At 37.0% G+C, this 24,332-nt stretch overlaps 1 protein-coding gene across 7 annotated transcripts in view; it reads right to left on the bottom strand.

Moving 5' to 3' along the window:
* Nucleotides 1-1,588: 1,588 nt before the first annotated feature.
* Nucleotides 1,589-24,332, bottom strand: part of Alg13 (ALG13 UDP-N-acetylglucosaminyltransferase subunit) — a 56,132-nt gene continuing 33,388 nt past the window's right edge. For 6 of the 7 annotated variants that reach the window (XM_035449861.1, XM_027433566.2, XM_027433569.2 and 3 more), the window contains 15 exons: nt 23,040-23,104; nt 22,441-22,541; nt 20,192-20,319; nt 19,231-19,477; nt 18,728-18,841; nt 18,137-18,266; nt 17,404-17,524; nt 16,398-16,430; nt 16,248-16,303; nt 15,318-15,386; nt 13,975-14,140; nt 9,516-9,773; nt 5,571-5,611; nt 3,344-3,533; nt 1,589-2,447 (listed from right to left, as the gene is read on the bottom strand). In XM_035449861.1, coding sequence (XP_035305752.1) covers nt 2,191-2,447; nt 3,344-3,533; nt 5,571-5,611; nt 9,516-9,773; nt 13,975-14,140; nt 15,318-15,386; nt 16,248-16,303; nt 16,398-16,430; nt 17,404-17,524; nt 18,137-18,266; nt 18,728-18,841; nt 19,231-19,477; nt 20,192-20,319; nt 22,441-22,541; nt 23,040-23,104 — 1,976 coding nt within the window. In that variant the 3' untranslated portion in view covers nt 1,589-2,190. Of the gene's footprint in view, nt 2,448-3,343; nt 3,534-5,570; nt 5,612-8,637; nt 8,679-9,515; nt 9,774-13,974; nt 14,141-15,317; nt 15,387-16,247; nt 16,304-16,397; nt 16,431-17,403; nt 17,525-18,136; nt 18,267-18,727; nt 18,842-19,230; nt 19,478-20,191; nt 20,320-22,440; nt 22,542-23,039; nt 23,105-24,332 lie in introns of all 7 variants that reach the window. The other variant, XR_004771386.1, reaches the window with a different exon arrangement.

Here is a 24,332-nt window from a genome sequence, read left to right on the forward strand (position 1 = left end):
GAACCTGGAAACAACCTAGACACCCCTCAACTGAAGAATGGATAAAGAAAATGTGGTACATTTACACAATGGAGTACTACTCAGTGGAAAAAAATGTAATCTTGAAATTTGCAGGCAAATGGATGGAACTAGAAGAAACCACTCTTGAGGGAGGTAACCCAATCACAAAAAGACAAACGTGGTATGTACTCACTCATATGTGGATTTTAGACATAGAGTAAAGGATTAACAGCCTACAATCCACACTGCCAGAGAAGCTAGTAAACAAGGAGGATCCTCAGAGAGACATACATGGTCCCCTGGAGAAGGGAAAAGGGACAAGATCTGCTGAGCAAATTGGGAGCAGGGGGGAGGGGGGAGGGAACTAGGGGAATGAGAAGGGAAGAATAGAAGGGGTAGGGAGAACATGAGGGAGCAGAAAGGTTGAGCTGGGGGAAGAATAGAAGAAAACAAGAAAGGAGATACCATAATAGAGGACGACATTTTAGGTTTACAGAGAAATCAGGCACTAGGGAAATGTCTGGAGATCTACAAAGATGACACCAGCTAACAATCTAAGCAACAGAGGAGAGGCTACCTTAAATGCCCTCCCCTGAAAATGACATCGATGACTGACTTATATGCCATCCTAAAGCCTTCGTCCAGCAGCTGGTGGAAGTAGAAGCAGACACCCACAACTAATCACTGAACTGAACTGGAATCCAGTTGCAGAGAAGGACGAGTGATGAGCAAAGGGGTCCAGACCAGGCTGAAACCCACAGAAACAGCTGACCTGAACAATGGGGAGCTCTTGGTCCCCAAACTGATAGCTGGGATACCAGCATGGGACTGATCCAGACCCCATGAGCGTGGGTTTCATGAGGAGACCTCGGAAATCTACGGGACCTCCTGTAGTAGTTCAGTACTTATCCTTAGTATAGGTGTGGACTTTGGGAGACCATTCCACTTAGAGGGATACTCCCTGAGCCAAGACACACAGGGGTGGGCCTAGGCCCTATCCCAAAGGATATGATAGACTCTGATGACCCCCTATGGAAGGCCTCACCCTCCCTGGGAAGCAGAAAGGATGTGATAGGTAGGGTTTTAGTTGGAGGGGGTGTGGTAGAGGAGGACGGGAGGGAGAGGGAATTGGGATTGACATGTAAAACAATCTTGTTTCTAATTCAAATAAAAAAATCTGAAAAAAAATGTATGTACTGTGAAAGCAAAAAGCAGACTATTTAGGTGGGAGTGTACAAGGGGTCAGAGAGACAAGAGGACAGAAGAGAATAAAGGAATAGGAGGACCAACAAAAGCAAATTATGTTTGAAAATGCTGTAAGGAAATCCAATACTTTCTAGGCTAACTAAAATAATTTTAATTGAAAAAAATACAACCTGAATAGACCATTCTCGGGAGAAAGGAACAAGATATGCTGGTATTTACTGCAATGGGGCTGAAATTAAATAACATTTCAAGTGGCCTTACAACTATTCCTAACCAATTCAAGCAATAAATTCATTCTTTTGTAACCACAATGTCAGGAGAAACATGTTGAAATAATCAAACATCTGGTACCCTCTTTGTTGCAAAAAGAAAACTCCACTCATTTTGGCAATTTTAAATGCTAGCTTTTATTTACTGCAAATTGTGCAAAGGACACCATAATACTGTGCAGTAGGACAGTTATGTAAATCCAGTATTAAACAATACCATATGTGGCAAATGTAAAGCAGAACATCATGTCCCTTCAAAACTAATTAACATCAGACTGCAATCCAGTTCTTACAATTCTTAAAGAAACCCGAAGAGCATAGGCTCTTGTTTGGTTTTTCCCTCTCTATATTTCTTGAAAAGCAAAAATCATATCAATTTTAAACAGTTGATCAAGATGCATCATATCTTAAGAAAACAGCTTATAAGTTTTCCGCTCTTTTATCAATTGGCACATCAGTTAATACAATATTCACAAGCTGGCTAACAGGAAGCTGTCTACAATAAATTTGCTTATAGGGACTAGATGTGCATTCATATTCATAACACAAAGTGATATGCCCTTGTTTTAAAGCAATATTTTACTTCAAAAGTAAAACAATTTGAAAGACATACAGTGAACATTCTTACTACCTAAACCACTGAAGAACTAATACAAAACATTTATCAACCATAAAAGTAAAAATGGCAGCAAAGAATATTTCATATTGCCAAATCTTAATTCTGAGGGGTATAATGAGGTGAGTTAGGTAGAAGCATATAACCGATTGGCCCAGAATTTATAGCACCATGGACCTGAGCAGAACCACCATATGCTGCGCCAACTGGATGCCACATGGCAACAGTGGGATAATCAGATGCAACAGGAATGTAGGTATCAAAACCTGGCAAAGGTGCGCCATAGGTATCTGTCATTACTGGGTAATAGACTGGTCCATGAGGGACAGGTACAGCATCAGCAACGGGAAAAGCATCTGAAATGAAGAAAAGATATATGTACACTCTATTGTAAAAACTCACTAAATGTAAATGAATACTCATGCAATAAAAATTAAATATATTATAAGAAAGAACACAGGGCCTGTCAGGAAGGCTGCTCAGTGGGTGGGGACACTTTCTGTCAAGCTTGACATTCTAGTGACCCACATGGTGAAGAGAGAAAGCTGACTCCTTTCTTGGGTTGTCCTCTGAGTGCTGCATGTGAACCAAGGCATGCATACACACAGGCACACATTTTTTCACACACACACACACACACACAGAGAGAGAGAGAGAGAGAGGGAGAGAGAGAGAGAGAGAGAGAGAGAGAGAGAGAGAGAGAGAGAGAGAGAGAGAGAGAGAGAGAGAGAGAGCCTCATACTTGCAGGATCAGATGTAAGCTCTTAGATATTGCTCCAGGGCCATGCATGAGTATGCCTGCCACCATGCTCCCCACACCATGATCATCAAAAGACAAATGTTCTGGAATTGTAAGCAAGCTCTCAATAAACTCTTTTTTCTCTAAGTTACCTTGGTCATGGTGTCTCTTTATAGCAACAGAAAAGTAACTAAGAAAGTCAAAGAAAGAGATAGGGCTACAACTCAGTGGTAGAACTAACTCTTGCCTGGAATGCATGCATGAAGCCCTGTGTTCAATCTGCAGTACCACATGAAGATCAAAAAAAAAATCTTAATTATATTTGCAAAGACCACTGGCCTCATGCATGAATCCTTCCCTTTCAAAGACCCCAATGATCATAAGGCATCTACTTATTACATTTTCAGAACTGACAGTCTAAAAGCATATGGATCTGATGAAATATCTTAAGACTAAATTATATACAATAAACCCCAACAGACTTTTTTGCTAGCAATCTCATTATATACTCACCATTTGTTGAAGCTTCTTCTGCCTGTGTGTCATCTGCTCTCGCTACATCACTGTGCAAATTCGGAACACTTTGGTCTACAAGAGGTTGCTCAGTACAATCTGGATAATTCTCTACATGAAGCTGCTGTGGCTGCTCCTCCTGCACATGTGGCACATAGACCATGGAGTGCCAGTAGTTTTGATGATAGCACTGGAACAAGAAAAGGTATAAGTAAAAACTTAAAAATCCTTATTGTTTTCTTCTGAAAGTAGGATAATTCCTAGCTTAAAGAAATCAGATTTCTAGGGGCTAGAGAGATGGCTCAGTGGTTAAGTGCACTGGCTGCTCTTCCAGAGGACCCAGGTTCAATTCCCTGCACCCACAAGCAGCTTGCAAGTGTCTGTAACTCTAGTTCCAATGGATCTGACACCTTCATACCAATGCACATAAAGTTAAATAAATTATTTTAAAAAAGGCTGGGCATTGGTGGCACACTCCTTTAATCCCAGCACTTGGGAGGCAGAGGCATGCGGACCTCTGTGAGTTCGAGGCCAGCCTGGTCTCCAGAGCGAGTGCTGGGATAGGCTCCAAAGCTACACAGAGAAACCCTGTCTCAAAAAAAAAAAAAAAAGAAATCAGCTCTCAATTCTCAGGTGTTAAAACAACTGATATGTACAAAGTTTTTTAAGCTTAGAACTGTAGCTCATGTCTATACCACCTATAGCTCATATTTACACCTAGGGAAGCATTTAGGAAATCATATCAAAGAAATCAAAGATATAAACATACTTGTAAACAAGGATGCCACTTGTAGCCTTATTTTTTAAAGTAAAAACTACTGAAAAACCTAAGTATTCACCAATATGGAGCTGAGATAATTGTTATATATCCGTGGCAGAATACTACACAGGAAGAGTCGTGGTATGAAATATTTAAAGACAAAAAAGCAGCCTGGAGACATGACTCAGCTGAATACTCTTCCAGAGATCCTGAGGTCAATGTCCAGCAACCATATGGTGGCTCAGTCATCTGTAATGGGATCTGATGCCCATATGCAGACATACATACAGAGCACTCATATACATAGAATATATAAATAAATAAATCTTCTAAAAAAGACAAAAATGCTAATCATGTTAAGTAAAATGAATAGAAAATTACATAATATGATACAGATTTTTAATATATTCAGAACCTATAATATATCAAAATTATTAATTCTGCTTTTAATACCTTCAAGTTCCCAAAATACTATAATGAACAGTATAACACTATTGCTTTTAATATGAAAAGGAAAAAAGTATTAAGCTATCTATTATTCTCCTAGTATTCCTGTGACATAAGGAACAAGTTAAGTTTTGGGGGGTGGGCGTTGGGGTGGGGGTGGATTCGAGTCAGGGCTTCTTTGTAGCCTTGGCTGTGCTGGAATGGAAAGAGATCTGCCTGCCTCTGAATTAAGTCCTGGTGGGAGCCACCACTGCCAGGCTTTGTTGTTGCTTTTTAGTGTTGTTTGTTTTGAGAAGGGGATTCTCTATGTTATTCAATCTATCTTTGTACTCACAAGTTTAAGTGATCCTTCCACCTCAGCTTCTTGAGTAGGTAGGACAACAGACATGTACCATAATGCCTGACTAGGATATTTATTTTTAAAAGCCTCGGTCTTGTGGATTATATGCTATCTGGTTATAGGCTATACTAGTTATAAATGAAAAAAATATTTAAAGGGAAAAATGATCCCTGGCTCCACAAAGCAAAACACCTATTAGAGATATCAAGATGTATGCTAGTACCTATACCTCTCAAACTCAGGGAAGTGTTTGGCAAAAATATAAAGTTAGTACTTAAAAAGTTATTTAAATATCTTTGAGTTAAGTCTGATTTTCATACAGAATACAGAAATTTCTACAAGATACTAAGTAAACAATAAACAATCCATTCATTCAGGGTATATGCCACTGAAGGGCTGGTATATGATGTTAAAAAGCATAGCCTAACATAATAATGTTGTGCTGCTTAGTGCCCAACCTCCACTCTCTTCAATTTAACACTATTTGATAGTAAGACAAACTGAGCCATGCTAAAAAGTAGAAAGTTGACCAACATCATCTTTAGAGGCTTCTTGAGAGAAATAAGACATTTTAGACATTCACAATATTCTTGGCTTGTAAAGTTCAAGATTATGACTTCTCAAAACAGACTATTTGATATAGATAGGACTTACCAAAATAATTTTAGTATTATTCCTACCTGCAATCCCAGATTGAAATAGTACTGCAAAACTTTTGTATCTAAAACAAAAAAAATTTTATGAGATTGCCATAAGCAATTTAAATTACCAGTTAAAAGCATTATTAAATTAGACATAGTCACAGCCATTTTACACACTACCACCACTCTCAATTCTGTTTTAAAGGACTATTTTTCAATTGACATTTTAAGACACAAGGTTTAATCACCGAATACAAATTTCATTTCTGTTCTTAGATGTAGACAGATGCTACTGTAATGCTGTTCTGTTACTAAGAAAATAGCTAGAAAAGACATTTTCTTTCTTGTCTCATGATGAAAATTTTGCTACAACCCTATCTCAGTTAGTTTAACTTCTGCTCTACTAATGTTGAGGAGTGATTGTCCACTGAAGAAAGTTGGCATTCACATCTTGTTTTGATTTGTCATAACATACTACCAGAACTCCAAAGAGAGGAGACAGTAAAGCCTAAAATGATAAAACTTCTCCAAGTATAGAACTCAACTCAAATAGTTCATAAATTAACCAAAACTAGATAGATGTACACCAGAAGAGGAATGGTCATGGCATTTTTCTTTTGTTTGTATTATTTTAATGTCTGGAATGGACTCCAAGGTCTTGAAAACACTAAATAGGAATTCTACCACTAAGCAACATCCTCATCCTGTTCTTAGTATTTTAATTGGATCCGTAAGTGTATGACCTGGGTCCATGCATATTTTTATTGTAAATATAGACCAAGTTCCAATAACAAGATGGATTTGTGGGAAATGTCTCTTTCATAAGCTACAGCCTCCCTATGAAAATGTCCTTATTGCCATTTTGAAAGAATTAGTTGGTATTTTGACTAAAATATAGGGGTATAAAGCCAGATGCTCAAGCTAAATATGAGAAGAACAGGAAGTAAATTCTCTGACATACACAAACATTAACACAAAAACCTGAATACCAATGTTTATGGCAGGATCATTAATAGTCAAAAGGTACTCAAATCCCCACCAACTGATATATACTAAATGTAGCACAACCATACAATGAGAATTAGTCAACTATACATAGTGTGAAATACTGGTACCTATTACAAGAAGGATGAACCTTACAGGCATGCTATTATTCACAAAAGCCAAAATCTAGAACTAGCCTAAATACCTACTGATAGATGAATGGATAAAGAAAAGGTGGTATATATACACAATAGTCTTAGTAAGCCATAAAGAATAAAGTCATGATGCCTATTGAAAAATAGATGGCACCACAGATAGTATGTGAAATAAGCCAGACTTAGACAAATCATTCCTTTTATATGGAAAAATCTAGTTTTAAAGGTGTTTTTAAGAACTCTTTTTTGGGGGTTGGTGGTAGGGTTTCCAGAGAGGGTTACTCTGTGTAGCCCTGGTTTTCCTGCAACTCTCTTTTGTAGACCAGTCTAGCCTCAAACTCTGAGATCCACCTGCCTCTTCTGCCTCCCTGAGATTAAACACATGTGCCACCACACCTGGCCTAGAACTCTATTTTAATTTATTCACACCAAGGCTAATACCGTTATGTCAAGTGTATTTGATGCAGTAAAAGGACAAAATCAGAAAATAAATGACTACCACAGAAGGGCTCTAAAAAAGTGCGAAAAGAAAACGATAGAGTAATGGGTTAGGAATAACAAATTACTACTTCTTTTGCTTCATGTGATACAAAAGCTCATAGTTCCAGCCTGACAAAATTCCAGCACAGAAAGGAGAAAGTAGATATGTAATCCCACCACTAGTTTAGGAGTTATTAGCACTAATAGCTTCTAGGAGGGGGACAGTTTATTTTTAATGATGTGACCCCTGGTAGCCTGACCACATACCAGAGCAGGCTCTAATCCCAACAATAGCTGGGCAAAACAAACTGGATTCTATGAGGAAAGAAGAAAAAGTTAATCTCAAGATTGTGTGGAAAGTGATGGAAGCTTGAGTGGTGCTAAGGAGAGAATTTGAGGGGGGGTAAATGTTCGAAAGACGTTTTATGAAATTCTCAAAGAATTCATAAAATATGTTTTAAAAGAGAACTGGAATATTCAATTAAATACTGATCATAGAAAAAAACAAGTGAATCACTAATTTAAGAATACTGATGAACTCAAACCCTCATGCCCAGTTTAAGCAGCATTCTACACATTATACACTACCGATTACATTTGTATGTAAAGCTAATCCAAGGTAGAAAGCAAAAGAGCAGAGAAATGATGATATCTCGGGGAAAATGAAGATGCACCAATGGAAAGACAAGGGCATAACATAAATAAACTGTGGGGCAGGGGTGAGAATTAGCTTAGTAAGTATCTGCAATGCAGGCATGAAGACATAAATCCAAGCACCAGACCTCATTTAAAAAATGTTGGGCATGGTGGTACACACTTGTCACTTCGGCACTGGAAAAGCTGGGGTAGGAATTGGGTTAGCTGGCCGGATAGCATAACTTACTTGCTAAGTTCTTGGGCAATGATATCCTATCTCAAGAAAAACTAAAGGAATGCTCGAGGAACCACAGAGGTTGTTCTCTAGCGTAGGGAAAATTTCTATGAGATAAGAAGTATATTTTCATACTTCACAAAGTATTTTGTCAATTTGTACCTGGCTTATTTTACCAAATAATATATGTCTTCTATATTAACCCACAAATGATAGAATTTTGTCTTTTATATACATTAAGAGTATTCAATTGTGTATATATACTCATTTTCATTATCCTTTATGGTTGAGGGGGGGTCTACTGATAAATACAATTTACCTTTAAAGCCATCAAAAACAAGATGGGTTAATTTCCACTCAGATGCACAAAAGGAACGATGAGCAAGTATGTGATAAACCTATATAGTCAAACATCCACAACATAATCTTGGTGGCAATTAAATAATCAATTAAAACAACAATGTTTATCTGACTATCTTCACAATAAAATGCTAGAAAAATAGAAAATCGTCATTATGTGATGGCTGAATACTACTTGGCACCAAAGATGGAGAGAACAAAGGAGTCGGGATCTAGATATTGGGTTAAATTAGGTAGAAACAACAATAATACTTACAAAATATGAAACCAAGAAGAGGAATAAATGTTTTGTGTTGACTGGTGAAAGACAAGAGGGAAAAGATGAGGAATTTCATTAGAGACCATTTATGTTTGAAAGTTGTAAAGCTTAAATGAAAATGTCTAGTAAGTAACCAAACTTTCTGAGCAAAGGCTAGTAGATTTAGAATAGACTGCAAAGACATACTGTATGGAAAAAGAACAGAACAGAGTTGAAGAAAATCTTGTTTACTAGTTTAGTGGCTGGAGAGAACTCAGAAAAAAGCAGCAGCTAGAAAAAAAATCAAGAAAATGTAAGCAAGAAAGTATAAGCAAACTGCTAACAACTTTCAACTACAATTCTCTTTGAGTAATACTACCAAACTCAGAGGCAACAAAGAACTTCCAATGGAAAAAATATCACTCCTGGCTTTTTTTTCACTCCTGGCTTTTTAAGGAAGCAGAAATGCATGGTTGATAGTCAAAGCAGATCAGATGAATAGATGATTTCTCGAGGTCCTCAGTTGGTATACCAAGTATCAAAAAGTTAACAATTTCATAAACTTGGGGAAAGAACGTAAATAGAAGAAAGCTATTAATATTAACTCCAGAGTTAAAATAAAATACTTGAGTAAAAAACAAAGCTATGCATTTGTGAATCTCGTTTAAGAAAGACATAGAGCTATGAGAGGGGAGCAGAAGTGTCATGATTTGACCCAACTATCTACTAGTTAGCTATGTAGAAAGTACTTGCAGCTGCTCCTTATTAGTCACCTAGAATTTTATGTTCAAATCACTCCTATTTAGTTCTGTACCCACTAATCATCAAGAAAATGTTCTAGATTCAAGAACCATCTCAAACCTAAATAAGCTGAACCGAATCTCAAAATACACTACCTTGGGGCAGATCACTTCCACTTGGATCACAAGAATAAGGTGGTGGTGGTGGTGGTGGTGGTAATGGTGGTGGTAGATGTAAGCCTGAAGCATCTCCTGCTTCAAGAGAAGTAGGAGCAGGAAGTGGAGGAGGAGGCGCAGGAAGTGGAGGAGGAGGCGGTGGAAGTGGTGCTGCTCCTGCTGCTGCTGGTGCTGCTCCTGCTGCTGCTGGTGCTGCTCCTGCTGCTGCTGGTGCTGCTGCTGGAGGCTGAAGATAGGCTGTAGTGTAGAAACAGAAGAATTATTAAGGACAGGATGACAATAACAAAGAAACAAAACGTGAAACAGCAATGCACAACTGTTGCCCCTTATAAAGCAGTAGCTGACCTGCTTCTTTACCTGCCCTCCACCCCATGTAATCACAGAATTCTCATGAGTTGACTAAAAAAAAAAAAAAACAGACACTTGGAGGTTACCCAATTTAAATGCAAATTTAAAGAAATTTCCAGCAACCTGTCACTCATGGTCAATTCGTAAGACACAGAAGTCAAGAGAGAAACTGCACACAGTAAGGATTTTAGCAACCTTACAAATTCTCCCAGCAGCCTCAGAAGAATGTAGGAAATTTTAAGTCATTAAGTTCCAGTTCAAGGAGCCACAGAATTTAAAATCGCCTAGATACAATTATTTTATCCTTGTAGTATTCTATTATCTATTACTATAGTTTTAAAAGATTCATCTAGGAGATGTTTGCATATTAAACCCCTGTAATAATAAACCTACTAAATGTTTACTTGTTTCCAACCTACTAAAATTCTTACATGCATTTAATATTCTAGTTAAAAATCTGTTATTTTGACAAATGCTAAATGACAATCATTCATATTTTTTGAATTTTAGTCAATTTAGAAAATAAAAGTATCAAGCTTCAAAGCTGTACTAGATATATGATATTTACAACATTAGAAGGCATAGAAATTTTCATCTCATCATTCAATAAAGGATTAAATTTAGAGCTCTAACAGGAGTTTAGCTTAAAAAACAATCTACAATCTGGATTTGTTACTCTGGAAATTTAGCAAGAAAGGATGTACCATCTAGATAAAAAGAACCTGATGTAATTACTGAAGCATTCAAAATGCTTTATATATATGTTCCCCCAATTTCCTCAGTTTATAAAATAGTTGTATATATCTTGGCTAAATATAAGGCTTCTGAATAATCTATTTTCAATTTCCTGACTTTCATTTTATTTTTATTCTATGGGAAATGACATATTCAATACTTATATCAGGTCTTGTACCAATGTTTCTAATATTTTATTTTTTGCAGTCTAAAACCCAAACATCATTTTTTAGTATATTATTGCCATATATAATTTTTTGAAAAATTATTTTATTTATGTGTATTGGTAATTTTTTGAAAAATTATTTTACTTGTGTGTATTGATGTTTGCCTGTATGTATGTATGTATGTATGGATGGATGGATGGATGGATCTGTGTACCACATGCATGCCTAGTACCCTTAAAGGCTAGAAAAGCATCAGATCTCCTTGGGAGTTACAAATAATTATAAGCCATCATGTGGGTTCTGGGAATCAAAATTAGATCCCCTGGAAGAGCAGTCGAGTGCCCTTAACCATTGAGCCATCTCTAGTCCCCCCAACAAAATTTTGTGATAATACAAATATTCTCTGCAGTTGAGTTCAGTAGCTACTAGTCACATGTGACTTTGTACATTAAGCATGATGCTACTGACTGGCAAACCAAAGGTTTATTTAATGGCAACTAATTCTAATTGTCACATGAAACTTAATACCTTGTTTTCACTACACACCTGCTGTGGATTATACTCATTGTTAAATAAAAGATGATTGGCCGATAGCTGGGCAATAAGAGATTGAGTTCAAGAGACAGACGAAGAGAATTCAAGAAAAGGAAGGGCAGAGTCAGAGAGTCGCCTGCAAACCCCAGAAGCAAGATTAGAATGCTGTACTGAGAAAAAATACCAAGCCACTTGGCTAAATACTGATAAGAATTATGGGTTAATTTAAGTGTAAGAGTTAGCTAGTATGGAAAAACAAAAAACCCAGGATAGCCAAAACAATCCTGTACAATAAAGGATCATCTGGGGGCATTACCATCCCTGACTTCAAGCTCTACTATAGAGCTATAGTAATGAAAACAATGACATGTGGACCAATGAAAACAATCTAGAAGCCTCTCAATTGAAGAATCGATGAAGAAAATGTGGTACATTTACACAAGAGTACTACTCAGCAGTAAGAAATAATGACCCTAAAATTTGCAGGCAAATGGACAGAACTAGAAAAAACCATCCTGAGTGGCACAGAATGACAAACATCGTATGTACTCACTCTTAAGTGAGTGATACCAGACATAAAGCAGAAGATACCCAGCCTACAATTCACAACCCCAGTGAAGCTAGAACCCTCTTCCAGAAACAGAGAAGCAGATGCAGAAATCCAGAACTAACCATTGGGCCAAGCTCCTGGAGTACAACAGAAGTGAGGGAGGAGCAATAATATGAACAAAGGAGTCAAGACCATGATGAGGAAATCCACAGAACCAGATGACCTGAGCTAGTGAGAGATTACTGACTCAGGTCTGACAAAAGGAACCAGCATAAGATCAAACTATTATATGAGGCCACTGGCAGTGGGTCCCAGATATAACTTTAATGCACAAACTGACTTAAGTGGAGCCCATTCTATATGGAGAGGATACCTTGCTCAGCCTAGACACAGGGGTGTGGGGAGTGGAGAGGTGCCTTGGTCCTGCCTAAATGAGATGATGGGACAGACTTAGAATTCCTAGAGGAAGTCTTACCCTCTCCAAGGAGCAGATGGGAGGTGGAGAGGTGTAAGTGGGGGAAGTGGGAGGAAAGGAGGGAGGGGAAACTGGGATTGGAATGTAAAAAACAAATTAATAAGATAAAAAAGAGTAAGCTAGTAACAAGCCTGAACTATCAACCAAGCATTTATAAGTAATATAAGCCTGTGGGTAATTTGGAAAGCAGCTGCTGGGTATTTGGGGCCGAGTGGCTCCAGGACAAGAAATGTCTATTTACAGACATCTCTAGAAGATTCTTCAAAAAGGGTTCATAGGAAAAATATTTTTATTCTAACAAGCTATCCTTTGTGCTTGAAAACTCACTTTCACTTTAGCAATTTAGAAAATCTTGCTTCAAAAACAAAAGAGAAAAACTAAAGGAAGAAAAGAAAAAAATAAAATTTTGGTTCACAAGTCCTTTGACTATTATTTTTTTAACATTTGCTTGTTTTGGTGGGGAGGGTGGGATGGCATGCCATACACAATTTTCAGGAATCTGTCCTCTCCTTCTACCATGTGGTTTCCTGAGATTGAACTCAAGTCATCAACTTTGGTAGCAAGTATTTTAAGTGTTTGTCAGACTTTTTTGTATATTGTAAATTTCATTTCACTTTCTTCCCATATATTTCTGTGAAAAGTTCATTGATTATAATATTTCCTTATATTCACAGGCTCTTTACATAGATTCTCAAAAGACTTAAACTTTTTTTCTTTTAAGTCTAGCAATTTTTGAGAATTTTCTTATGATGTATCTATTTTTAATTTATGTTCATTGGTGTTTTGCCTGCATGTATGTCTGAGTGAGAATGTCAGATTACCTGGAACTGGAGTTACAGTTGTAAGCTGCCATGTGGGTGCTAGAAAATGAACCTTACTGGAATATCCTAATGTTGGATGTTCTGGGTTGATGTTCTCATTTGTTTGAGGTACTGTTATGCATGTTTCAATGTTCTGATGTTTTTTAGTTTCAATAATTTTTTCTAAATTATACATTTTCGTATTTGTTCCATTCCTTTCAGTATTCTCCAGGAATTTCTATCATTATTTCATCTATTTTTGTGGTTTAATGCATACTAGAAATTGCTAGTGACCCAAGTTTGATCCCTGAAATTCACATAAAAGTGGAAGGAAATAATCACCTCAATTAGTTTCTTCAGCCTCAGCATGCTCATCCTGGCCCAATATATACACATTATGAAAAATAAAAACTTACAAAACAACTTAAAAGTTGTAGAATACAAAAAGCAAATGGCAGGTGTAAAATCTTACCAGAATCCTATTACAAAAAACAAAAACAGGCCGGGTGGTGGTGGCGCACACCTTTAATCCCAGCACTCGGGGCAGAGGCAGGTGGATCTCTGTGAGTTCGAGACCAGCCTGGTCTACGAGAGCTAGTTCCAGGACAGCCTCCAAAGCCACAGAGAAACCCTATCTCAAAAAAAAAAAAAACCACTAGAATTCAAACTCTCAAATCTCATAGATTCCTTGGTGATATAACAACCTTTTAAAGTACAACTAATATAATTATTTCTTGAAATTACAATACCATATAATAGCTATGTTAGTATGCACATATTCATGAGTAGAAAAAGAGGTTTCCAATGAAAACAAACACTAATAACCTACCTTGACTGTCTTGTGCAGGTGGAGGTTCAAAGACAGGCTGTATGGCATTCTGTTCGGAAACATCAGAGGTACTAATAGTTTGATTACTTCCTGTACAGTTAGGTAAGACTGGAACTGGAACATGGCTGGCCCAGGAAACTCTAATTTCTGTAGAGTTTTCTAACACCTATTATGTGGAAGAAAGATTAAAATTCTTGTTTGGTTTCTCAAATCGTATTTCTTCTCTGAACCTAACACCAGGAAATTATAATATTTCTGGCAATAAAACTCTGAAAGTCAATCTGTATTCAAACCATATATAGTTACTTCCTTTGCAGGATCTCTGATTACATTTAGAGCTATCTTTCTTTTGGTAAAGATAATACATTAATATCAAAACAATAAAGCCAAAAGTTGGGGATGGTGGACAGTTTCCCTCCAACTCGTATTCTCTATCTGCCTAGTTGCCATCTTCCTAAAGCTTCTTGGTCTCTACAGATTTGTAATACATACGCATTTACACACACACACACACACACACACACACACACACACACACACACACACACACACACACACGTAGAAGATAATGCTTTGTATTTAAGTGTAATTGAATGGCTTAATGAAATTAATGTTTTTCCCTATTTGGGCACAAAGTTCTTTGAGAACATTCTACTTTACTGGGGTATATGGTATACAGAAATGTGTATAAATATAATAAACCAATAGCAGGCTGGATGGTGGTGGTGCACGCCTTTAATCCCAGAACTTGGGAGGCAGAGAAAGGCAGATCTCTGAGTTCGAGGCCAACCTGGTCTACAGAGCAAGTTCCAGGACAGCCAGGGCAATCAAATCCTACTAGAGTCCAGTTAATCTTTACACTGCTTGACCGCTTAGGAAAGAGCCATATTTACTGCTCCTGGCAATGTTCTTGTTCCAGAGTTTCAATACATTCTTCTACTTTTGCTCTTTCCTCAACTGTTCCTTTTCTACTCATTTTCAAAAATTTGGTTATCGACTGGCTGTGTTCTAAATGGTGTTCTAAATGCTTTCCTTTTCCAGTCCGTTTATAAATGACAACTTCCAATTTATATTTCAGCAAATAAGAGACTCGAAAATTAATTCATTATTGACTGACTCATAAGAAGTTCACAACACAGCACACAACAGTGTCTGAAACAGTAGATACTTAAGTGACTTGTAAATGAATGTATTAGTCACTATGCCAGGTGGAAGTGAAGGCACGATAATACTTAATGGAATATAAGCAGCTGCTCTTCTGATGAACACAAAGAAAAGAGAAAATTCATTTTCTTGTATTTAGCTCACTATAAATGACTGTTTGATAATACTATGAAAATTACCTTCTGGGGGTAGTTGTATGAGGTAACTGTGTCTTGAGGCACAGAACATGGTCCATTGTCCTGAAGAGACTTTAATAAACACAGAAATATAATTGAATACAGGGAAACCAAGAATCCAAAGGCAATTTTCACTCTCCTTCCTATCCACCATTATAGTCTCTCCAGGATCATCCCCAGCCCTGTAGTGACCCGGAGGACTACAGAAAGACTTGATGTGAATCCAGCTTGCCTCCTCCTTGTGGACCCTCTAACCCATCCTCAGCACACCCCCATTCTTTTCTGTCAGCCTCAACCTTAGAAACACTTTCTACCTACTATCCCTAATAGGGACTTGGCAGGGACTTAGGTAGGTGATTTACACTATTCTTCCCTTCCTTGTCCTCCATTACCATCTCCATATTCTATTCTCACCCTCAGACAGGTTGCTTACAGATGCCCCTCCTCCCAACTCAACTCCATTCACTGGAGGCTCCACCTCAGACCCCTAACCCCTCCATTCCTGTCTCTCCAGATTATTCTTTGCCTCACTTCAGCCTACTTGCAGGATCACCTCTTCTCAATACACCTCCAACTAGCTTCCTAGAAACCCCACCTCTTGATGTGGACAGGATACAGTTCTCTCTTTCCTAAGCCTCTCCCTATCAGCCTTTTCTTCCAGTCAACCCTCCATTCCTCTCAGCCAACCATCAACCTGCAGAAGCACTTAATACCAGACAACCCACAGCTACAACACTTTCCTAATACCCAGAGAAGACAAAAGAAATCAAGGGATGGAATAACCAGCCAACAAAACCTAGAATCACCTCAATCATGCCAATGCCAGATGATTAGACACTAGCACAAAAGCAAAACCATTAACAGCCAGGACAATATGCCTCCATCAGAATTCAGTAACCCTACAATAGGACAATACTGTAGTAGTATACCTACCAGGTTTGCTGTAGATACAGTTGTGGTATATACACTGGAAGTTTCATAGCCTTGTTCTAGAGAATATAGCCAAAGCAAAAATGAGCAATATTTTAGTTTGATATTCCATAAACAATGAAGATTATCAAATTAAATCTAGATCTCACTGACCTGAAGAATAAAGATAATCTCCATGATATTGTCCTAAAAAAACAGAAATGAATGTACACAGATCTTTTAAACTTGGCAGAGCAAAATGGCCAGTAATTTTTTTTCATTAAGCTTTATGGACATATTTTCAAAACTAAAATACATACATGATTGAAAGTGATTTGAGCCATACTATTAATCAACAGAAGACAAGGTAAGCAGTCATCAGTACAAAATTCTGCTCAAAATTGCTAGGTGTGAAGAATATTTTCCTCTATATAAAAGTATCAGAGACAATATTAGAAGTATCTTATTTATGAAGTCACTCAAAATGCCTCATACTTCTTTACCTTCCATAATTCTCCAAAATTGTTTCAATAGTAATGTATCATTGACTGGTAAACAAATAAATGCCAAAGGAAAGTAGATATATTAAGTATGCATAGATGGCTTTAGAGACAAATCTTAGTTTGGGTATATATGAGGAATGGGATGTCTTTTGGGAGATGATGAAATTGTAGATCTCATTATGTGAAAGAACACACAGAAAACACCAAACTGTATACTTTGAGTAAGTATTTTTTGGTATGTAAATTTAATCTCAATTGAGTTAAATATTTGTCTGTGTCATTATCAAGAGTATAGCCTTTGTCCTATTATTGGCTTTTGAATCTCAATTTCCTTATATATAATACAGAGATGGCATATTTCTCATAATACCATAAAACTGCCATTAAATTACAATAATTTACTAGAATGGATGATATATAGCATTCAATAAAAGTTAAGACATTTTGAATTCAAGTAAGAACTCTTTGGGTTATATGGGCTCTGGGATTTGAACTCAGGTTCTCGGATTTGCCGGGAAAGCACTTTATCCATTGAAGCATCTCACCATCCCTAATATTATACTTCTGCCAACTTACCAGAAAGGTATGAAACACCAAAAATTGTATTGCCAAGTTCTGATATGCAAATGCCATGACAATCATTTTTTTCAAAAATTAGGCAGCACTACTTTACTCACCACTGTCACAGTGGGCATTGCTGTCTTCTGAATTCAAACTTGTTTTGCACGAGTTATAGCCCTGACTTGCCATACAGTATCCTGAAGTAACAGGAACCATTGCATGGGAACCACCATTGCTCTGTACCAAAGAAAGACACACATATATGGAATTCTTTCTGTATTAGAGAAAAGGCAAAGAAACTAAATTTTGAGTTAATATAAGAGAAATATGTGGCTATTTTAGTACTTTGGAATCCAAAATAGGTGAAGCAATGAAAGAGAAAATGTAAGCTCACATATACACTAGACTTTCTAAACCTCTAGCAGCTCCAAAACATCTCTTTTCTTTAAAGTTAAGAAGCTCTAAGGGGGACGGGCGTTGGTGGTGCATGCCTTTAATCCCAGGACTCGGAAAGCAGAGGCAGGCAGATCGCTGTGAGTTTGAGGCCAGCCTGGTCTCCAGAGTGAGAGCCAGGATAGGCTCCAAAGTTACACAGAGAAACCCTGTCTCGAAAAACCAAAAAAAAGAAGCTCTAAGGGGATGGCTTCATAGTTTGAGGATTTTACTAAGTTGTTCATATAAAAAATGTTAAAATTAGGGCTGAGGGTATAGTATAGGGGTAAAATACATATGCAAGACCTAATTTTGATCCTTGCAGTGGGTTGGGTGTGGAAATCATATATAACATTTCTCCATACAGCCTTGAAAAAAGAAAAAATACCCTTTTCAGTGAAGCTTTCACCCACTTACAGGTAATGTTGAATAAGCAGTCTCATTCCCTTCTTCAAGTGCATAAAATGTAACAGTTTCTTCTGGAGCAAAACCATACTGGCATTCCTTATTCATACAATGCATCTGACGGTGGCTACGCCTGAAAGAACTTAGTTTGGAAACCAAAATGGTAAATAAGTTAAAATATGGCAGTAATTTGCTTCTGATTTCTCAGTGAAAGACAAATTATCTCAAAACAGATGTTTTTGGTTTTAATTTATGTATACTGGTATTTGTTTGCATGTATGCCTGTACACTATATGTGTCTGGTGCCTACAGAACCAGAAAAAGGATGTCAGCTACCCTGGAACCAGAGTTACAAATGACTGTTAGCTACCAAGTGGGTACTGGGAATTGAATCCCATTTTCCAGAAGGGCAGCCAACATTTTTATTTCCTAAGCTATCTCTCCAGCCCCCAAAGTGAGGTTTTAGAAAGATGGCACACATTATCACTGCTTAGCAATAAAACCAAACACACCCTCCAATGCTACACAGAGAAACCCTGTCTCAAAAAAAAAAAAAAAAACACCGATTTTTGTTTCTCATTAAGTAATACTTCAAATACTTACCGAGACCTATATGAGACATTATCATAGCTCTGGCAGCACCGTCTACCTGGACCAGGGTAAAACCCAACTTTAGAACTTGGCATGTTTTGCCTATTTATTAAGTGAGATGAATCCCTAAGAATAAAGAAAAACAATTACTTAATTCTTGCAGTCTCAATAGTTAAGTAGAATTAACATAGTTTCCTAAAAACATTCAACTAGAAAGACTTTTACAATAGTATTGGGCATATCCAATATTAATGGAGACAAACATTATTTCATAAAGATACTTGTTTCTGATGGCATTCTATCTTTAAGTAACTCTTCAACATTTCACATTTCTGTACAAAATGAAAATACAACTATGACAATGGTTGGCAAGGATAAATATGGATCAGCTCTATGCTCTCCTTTGGAACAAACTATAGAATTTATATCTGTCAATTTTACTATAATTCAGTGCCAGAGTTATTTCTAAAAACCAAAACAAAGATACATTATCATGAAAATCAGTTCATTCTTACCTGGGCATCCCATATCCGCGACCTTGTCTTTGAGAAGAATGTTGAGGGTAGAAATGGTCACTAGACATAACATGACCAGCTGTCTGTGAGTAGTACAATAGTGGGTCATGCCCAAAATGCATACTATGCTGAATCCTGGGTAGTACGTGAGGATCTCCCCTGCTGTAAGCCATGGTCATATAAACCTCTTTCCCTCTAACTTTCTTGAACATCTTCTTGCGCTGCTTCATGCTCAATTCTGCCGTAACTTTCAGAAAGCAAATACGTAGTAAATAAGCATTATAACCAAAGTAAAAGGTAATGTTCCTCTAACCTCATCATACTTGAAAACTGTCAGATAGATACTTTTCTTAGAAACAAATCAAGTAAAAGTAGGTAAGTGTAAGGTAGAAATTTGTGCAGTTTTTCAAGTATGTATTTCATCTACCAATTGGAAGGGCCAAAGAAACAAACAGTTCATTTCTATGTTCATGGGTACTTAAATACTCAGTATTTCAGCCCTCTCTTTAAGACTGATAGATTTGGTCATCAAAAATATTGCGTCACCTACATTATTTTTCTCTAAAAAATTATGTTGAATATATCTGGTTGCACTTATAAGATGTCTTCCTAGTTCTTTGAAAATATTTAAAATCCCTTTAAGCTTAAGTTTATATGAGGTCATCTAGAAAGTGGGTTCTCAGACAATTTTGTCTCCTCCTCCTACAGAACATTATCTGCTAATGTCCAAAGATAATTTCATTGTTATGACTAGGAAAAGGAGGCTATTAGTACCTATGGCAACAGGCTCCAAGTATCACCCTAGAATATCCATGATAGCCCTCTCCTCTCCACTAAAGCATTAGCTATCCCAACACAGTAGTGTGGAATAAAAGCTATTCTACATCAGGACATACGGCAAATCTTTAAAAAGTACAATGAACTAAACAACAACAGAAAAGAAAACATTTAGGATACAAACCCATTTCCGGGAAATAGCTTCCAGTTATAGCCGGGTAACCTCTTCCTTTACGAGTTGGCAAAATATTCCAGGTAGGAAGAAGTGCCACTTGGTTGACTGGTTTTACATTAGCCAGAGGAACTGCATGCCTTGAAGTGAAAGGTATTATATCATGAAGCCATTACAACACACACTTAGCTCTCATTCAGCAAACAAATACAGCCTTCTTCCTTCAGTTTTTAATTTATTTTTATTTAAATTAGAAACAAGCCTGCTTCACATGTCAATCCCAGCTCCCTCTCCCTCCCCTCCTCCCCCGCCCCCACCAACCACTCACTCCATTCCCCCCTCCACTCCCCCGAAGGGTGAGGCCCTCCTGTTTTTCTTGGAGACAAGGTCTCACTATGTAGCCTTAGCTGTCCTGGAACTCACTACACAGACCAGGCTGGCCTCAAACTTAAGAGATTTACCTCTTCAGCTTCCTGGGTGCTAGAAATAAGGCATGTGCCACCACCCTTGACTCAAGTGCATTTTCTTTAAGTCTATTATTACACTAGCTTTCCTATACATTTGTTGTTTTTACTCTTTAGCTTAGACAAACAAGATGTACTCTATATAATTTCACCGCTATTTATAGTGTAGTGTCTATCACATCGAGAAGAAATATTATGATAGATTGTATTAATTCATAAAAATCTGTTTCTTTTCCATGAAAGAGGATCATATACCCTAACCAGACTCATATCAGGCTTGGGTATATAAATTAAACTTACTTTGACCAATTAAAAAGTGAACTGTTTTTACAAGTGTCAAATAATATCAGGCTTGGGTATATAAATTAAACTTTCTTTGACCAATTCAAAGGTGAACTGTTTTTACAAGTGTCAAATAATATGTCATGGTCTCATGTTTTCTTTGTCTGTGATCATGAAAGCACATTTCAAAGCAAAGTCTTTAGCCTGAACATAACTACAAGTTCAAGGCCAGCCTGTACAACTACTTACAAAAATACATACAAATACTGAACATGTCATATAATTAGGAATATATACACATGTACACGTAACAATGAAAAAAAAGAGTGAGGAAAGAAAGTATATATGGGAGGGATTAGAAGGAGAAAAGGGAAAATGATGTAATTATAGTTACCTCAAAGAATTTTTATCAATTAATAGCAAAGGATAATTAAAGTGCTTGTTCTATCGATTCTAAGGTCTCAGGTTTAATCCATAGTACCAAAACAAAGACTGGTTGGTTTATGTTTCCTTACCTGACACATTACAGACATGCTAAATGAGGGAGAAATTAACTTTATTGTTTTTTTTTGGGTTTTTTTGGTTTTTTTTTTTTTTTTTTTTTTTTTTTTTTTGGTTTTTTCCGAGACAGGGTTTTTCTCTGTGACTTGGGAGGCTGTCCTGGAACTAGCTCTTGTAGACGAGGCTGGTCTCGAATTCACAGAGATCCACCTGCCTCTGCCTCCCAAGTGCTGGGATTAAAGGCGTGCACCACCACTGCCTGGCAACTTTATTGTTTTAAGCTGCTGGGATTTTGTATTTAGGTTACTTTACCATAGTTAATTTGTCTTAAACTGTACCATTAACATTAGCATCAATCCAAAATCTTGGGCCCTACCTGAAAGAGAAATTTAGGGAAGTGGGCTCAATTTCTGTTTGCAAAGCTAGATACAAACTGTGAAAAGGAATGGAATAACTCATCTTGACACCATGATAGTTTAACTGTCCTCCATAATCTCATAGGGAGTGGCACTATTTGGAGGTGTGGCATTGTTGAAGTAGGAGTGGTCTTTTGAGGGAAGCATGTCACTGGGGAGGGAAGATATGAGGTCTCATATATGCTCAAAGCACACCCAGTGAAACAGACCATTTCCTGTTGCCTGCATGCCACTATGCTCCCCTTCCATGACTATAATGGACTAAACTAATGAAATGTAAACTGCCACCTCACTCAATTAAATTATTTCCTTTATGAGTGGTCATGGTGTCTCTTCATAGCAACAGAAATCCTAACTAAGACATACTGGCAGAAACTCAACAACCCACCTTTCAAATTATCAAATAAACTGGCCAATACCTAAACTTTGGAATTTTCATTTATGATACATATTTTGATACTTAACTCTTCAACATTTACTTTTATTGAACAAAATAATTATATTAGCAGATACAATTCTGGTTCTCTCAACTAGCATCCTGGCAATTCTCAATTTAATGAGAATTAAACTATCAAACTTAATTACTATACAGTCTTACCTTTCTGCCAATTCCTCAATGAAAACTACTACTGAGTTTTTATCATTTTCAATTTCTTGAATGTGAGCATTATAATATTTTCCATTTGGTTCCAAGCAAACCTGAAAGATAGGAAGCAGTACTCATATATTAATTCATCTGGTCTTGACCACTGACAAATCTGTATTTAGCCAAACCATTTTTCTCCAAATGTCATTCAATGTCTACTTTCTTAAAGTATCTGAGATCGTGGCCTATCAACTTACATGTAATTATCACAAAGTTTGGAATTAAAATTTAACACAATATAAACAATGAAATCTTTTTTTAGCATTTTGTAAAGAAGTCTTCATCATTGCTTTTGATGTTGTATTGGGGATCCAATCAAGAGCCTTAGGCATATTGGCCAAGTATTCTATCATTGAACTATACCCTCAACCCTTGTTTTATTCAGACAAGGTCTTGGTATAGCTATAAAGCTCAGCCTAGCCTTGAATGTATGATTCTCCTTGCTAAGCTAGGATAACAGACAGGCATCAATATACCCAGGATGATCAACCCATGTTAATGATTAAAGGTATAATCACAGAGAAACAAATCATTATCCTTAAAAAACTAACCTGACACTTGTCCCCTAAATAGTAATGTCTTCCAGCATATTCCATGCAATCTGATTTTTGAAGTTCTATTAAGAAAAAAAGATGATTAAAACCCAATTTAATTGAATATTTTCTTACTGCACATTATTTAATTACCTAATTTACTTTAACACAGTGTATTTGATGATGATGTCAGTACAAGAAAGAAATGTCCCAAAGGGTCATTCTAACACCCTTGATGGGTTATCACTATGGCAAATTTATTAAACAGAACTGCCAGAATAGTTCTGCACTTTAAAGCAGTTAAGTTAGTTTTAGATTTGGTTTAACACAAAAGTTACAATTTGAAAGTAATACAAAGAAGTCTCATGCACATGTGTGCATGCATTTATTAGTATTTCTTTTACTTTTATACAAGGTCTTAATTTCATTCTAATTAACTATACTGAATTCACCAAAGTTCAAGGGGTTGAATGTGAGACATTAACCCTTGCAGGCCGTATGCTAAGGACGGGTTTGATGAAGTCAGTTACATAATCTAAAGAAAACAACAATCTACATTAAGAGTTATTTTTATAAATATGTTCTTTAAAGATCCAGACAGCTAATTTTAGAAATTGTGGGCCACAAAACTTTCAAAATTAATCAATTCTCCATGGGTAAATGCAGATGAAGCTACTTGTCTTTAAACACTCAAAATCTGTCCTCTAGACTTGGTGATGGTGGCACACAGTAGAGCCAAAAGATCTCTAAATTCACAGCCAGCCTGGTCCGCAAAACAGGGTCCAGGACAGTCAGACTACACAGAGAAACCTGTCTCAAAACAGGGAACAAAATTTGTTTTCCCACACTATGCACCGTAGCACCCAAGAGTATACACAGATATGTACACAAAAATAAATATAATTAATAAATGTATTGCATTCTTCTAAAAAATTTAATGAACACCAAGGTCTGAATTATGTAATTTTCATGTCTTAAAGCATCTCTCTAGCATTTAAAAATAGAGAATGGCATTAGTAGACAGTGCGGTTTTGTTGGAGGAAGTATGTCACTGTGGAGGCAGGTTTGAGGTCTCATATATGATCAAAGCATGCCTAGTGTGACAAATCTGTTGCCTGATGGATCAAGATGTATGTAACAGCTCCTTCTACAGCAAGCACCATGTCTGCCTGCATGTCGCCCTGCTCCCCACCATGAGGATAATGGACTAAAGCTCTGAACTGTAAGCAATTAAATGTTTTCTTTTATAAGAGTTACCGTGGTGTCGCTTCATAGCAATAAAAACCCTAAGTCAGTTTGATGAAAGCATGT

The sequence above is a fragment of the Cricetulus griseus genome, chromosome X, assembly GCF_003668045.3.
Source record: "Cricetulus griseus strain 17A/GY chromosome X, alternate assembly CriGri-PICRH-1.0, whole genome shotgun sequence".
NCBI lineage: Eukaryota > Metazoa > Chordata > Mammalia > Rodentia > Cricetidae > Cricetulus > Cricetulus griseus.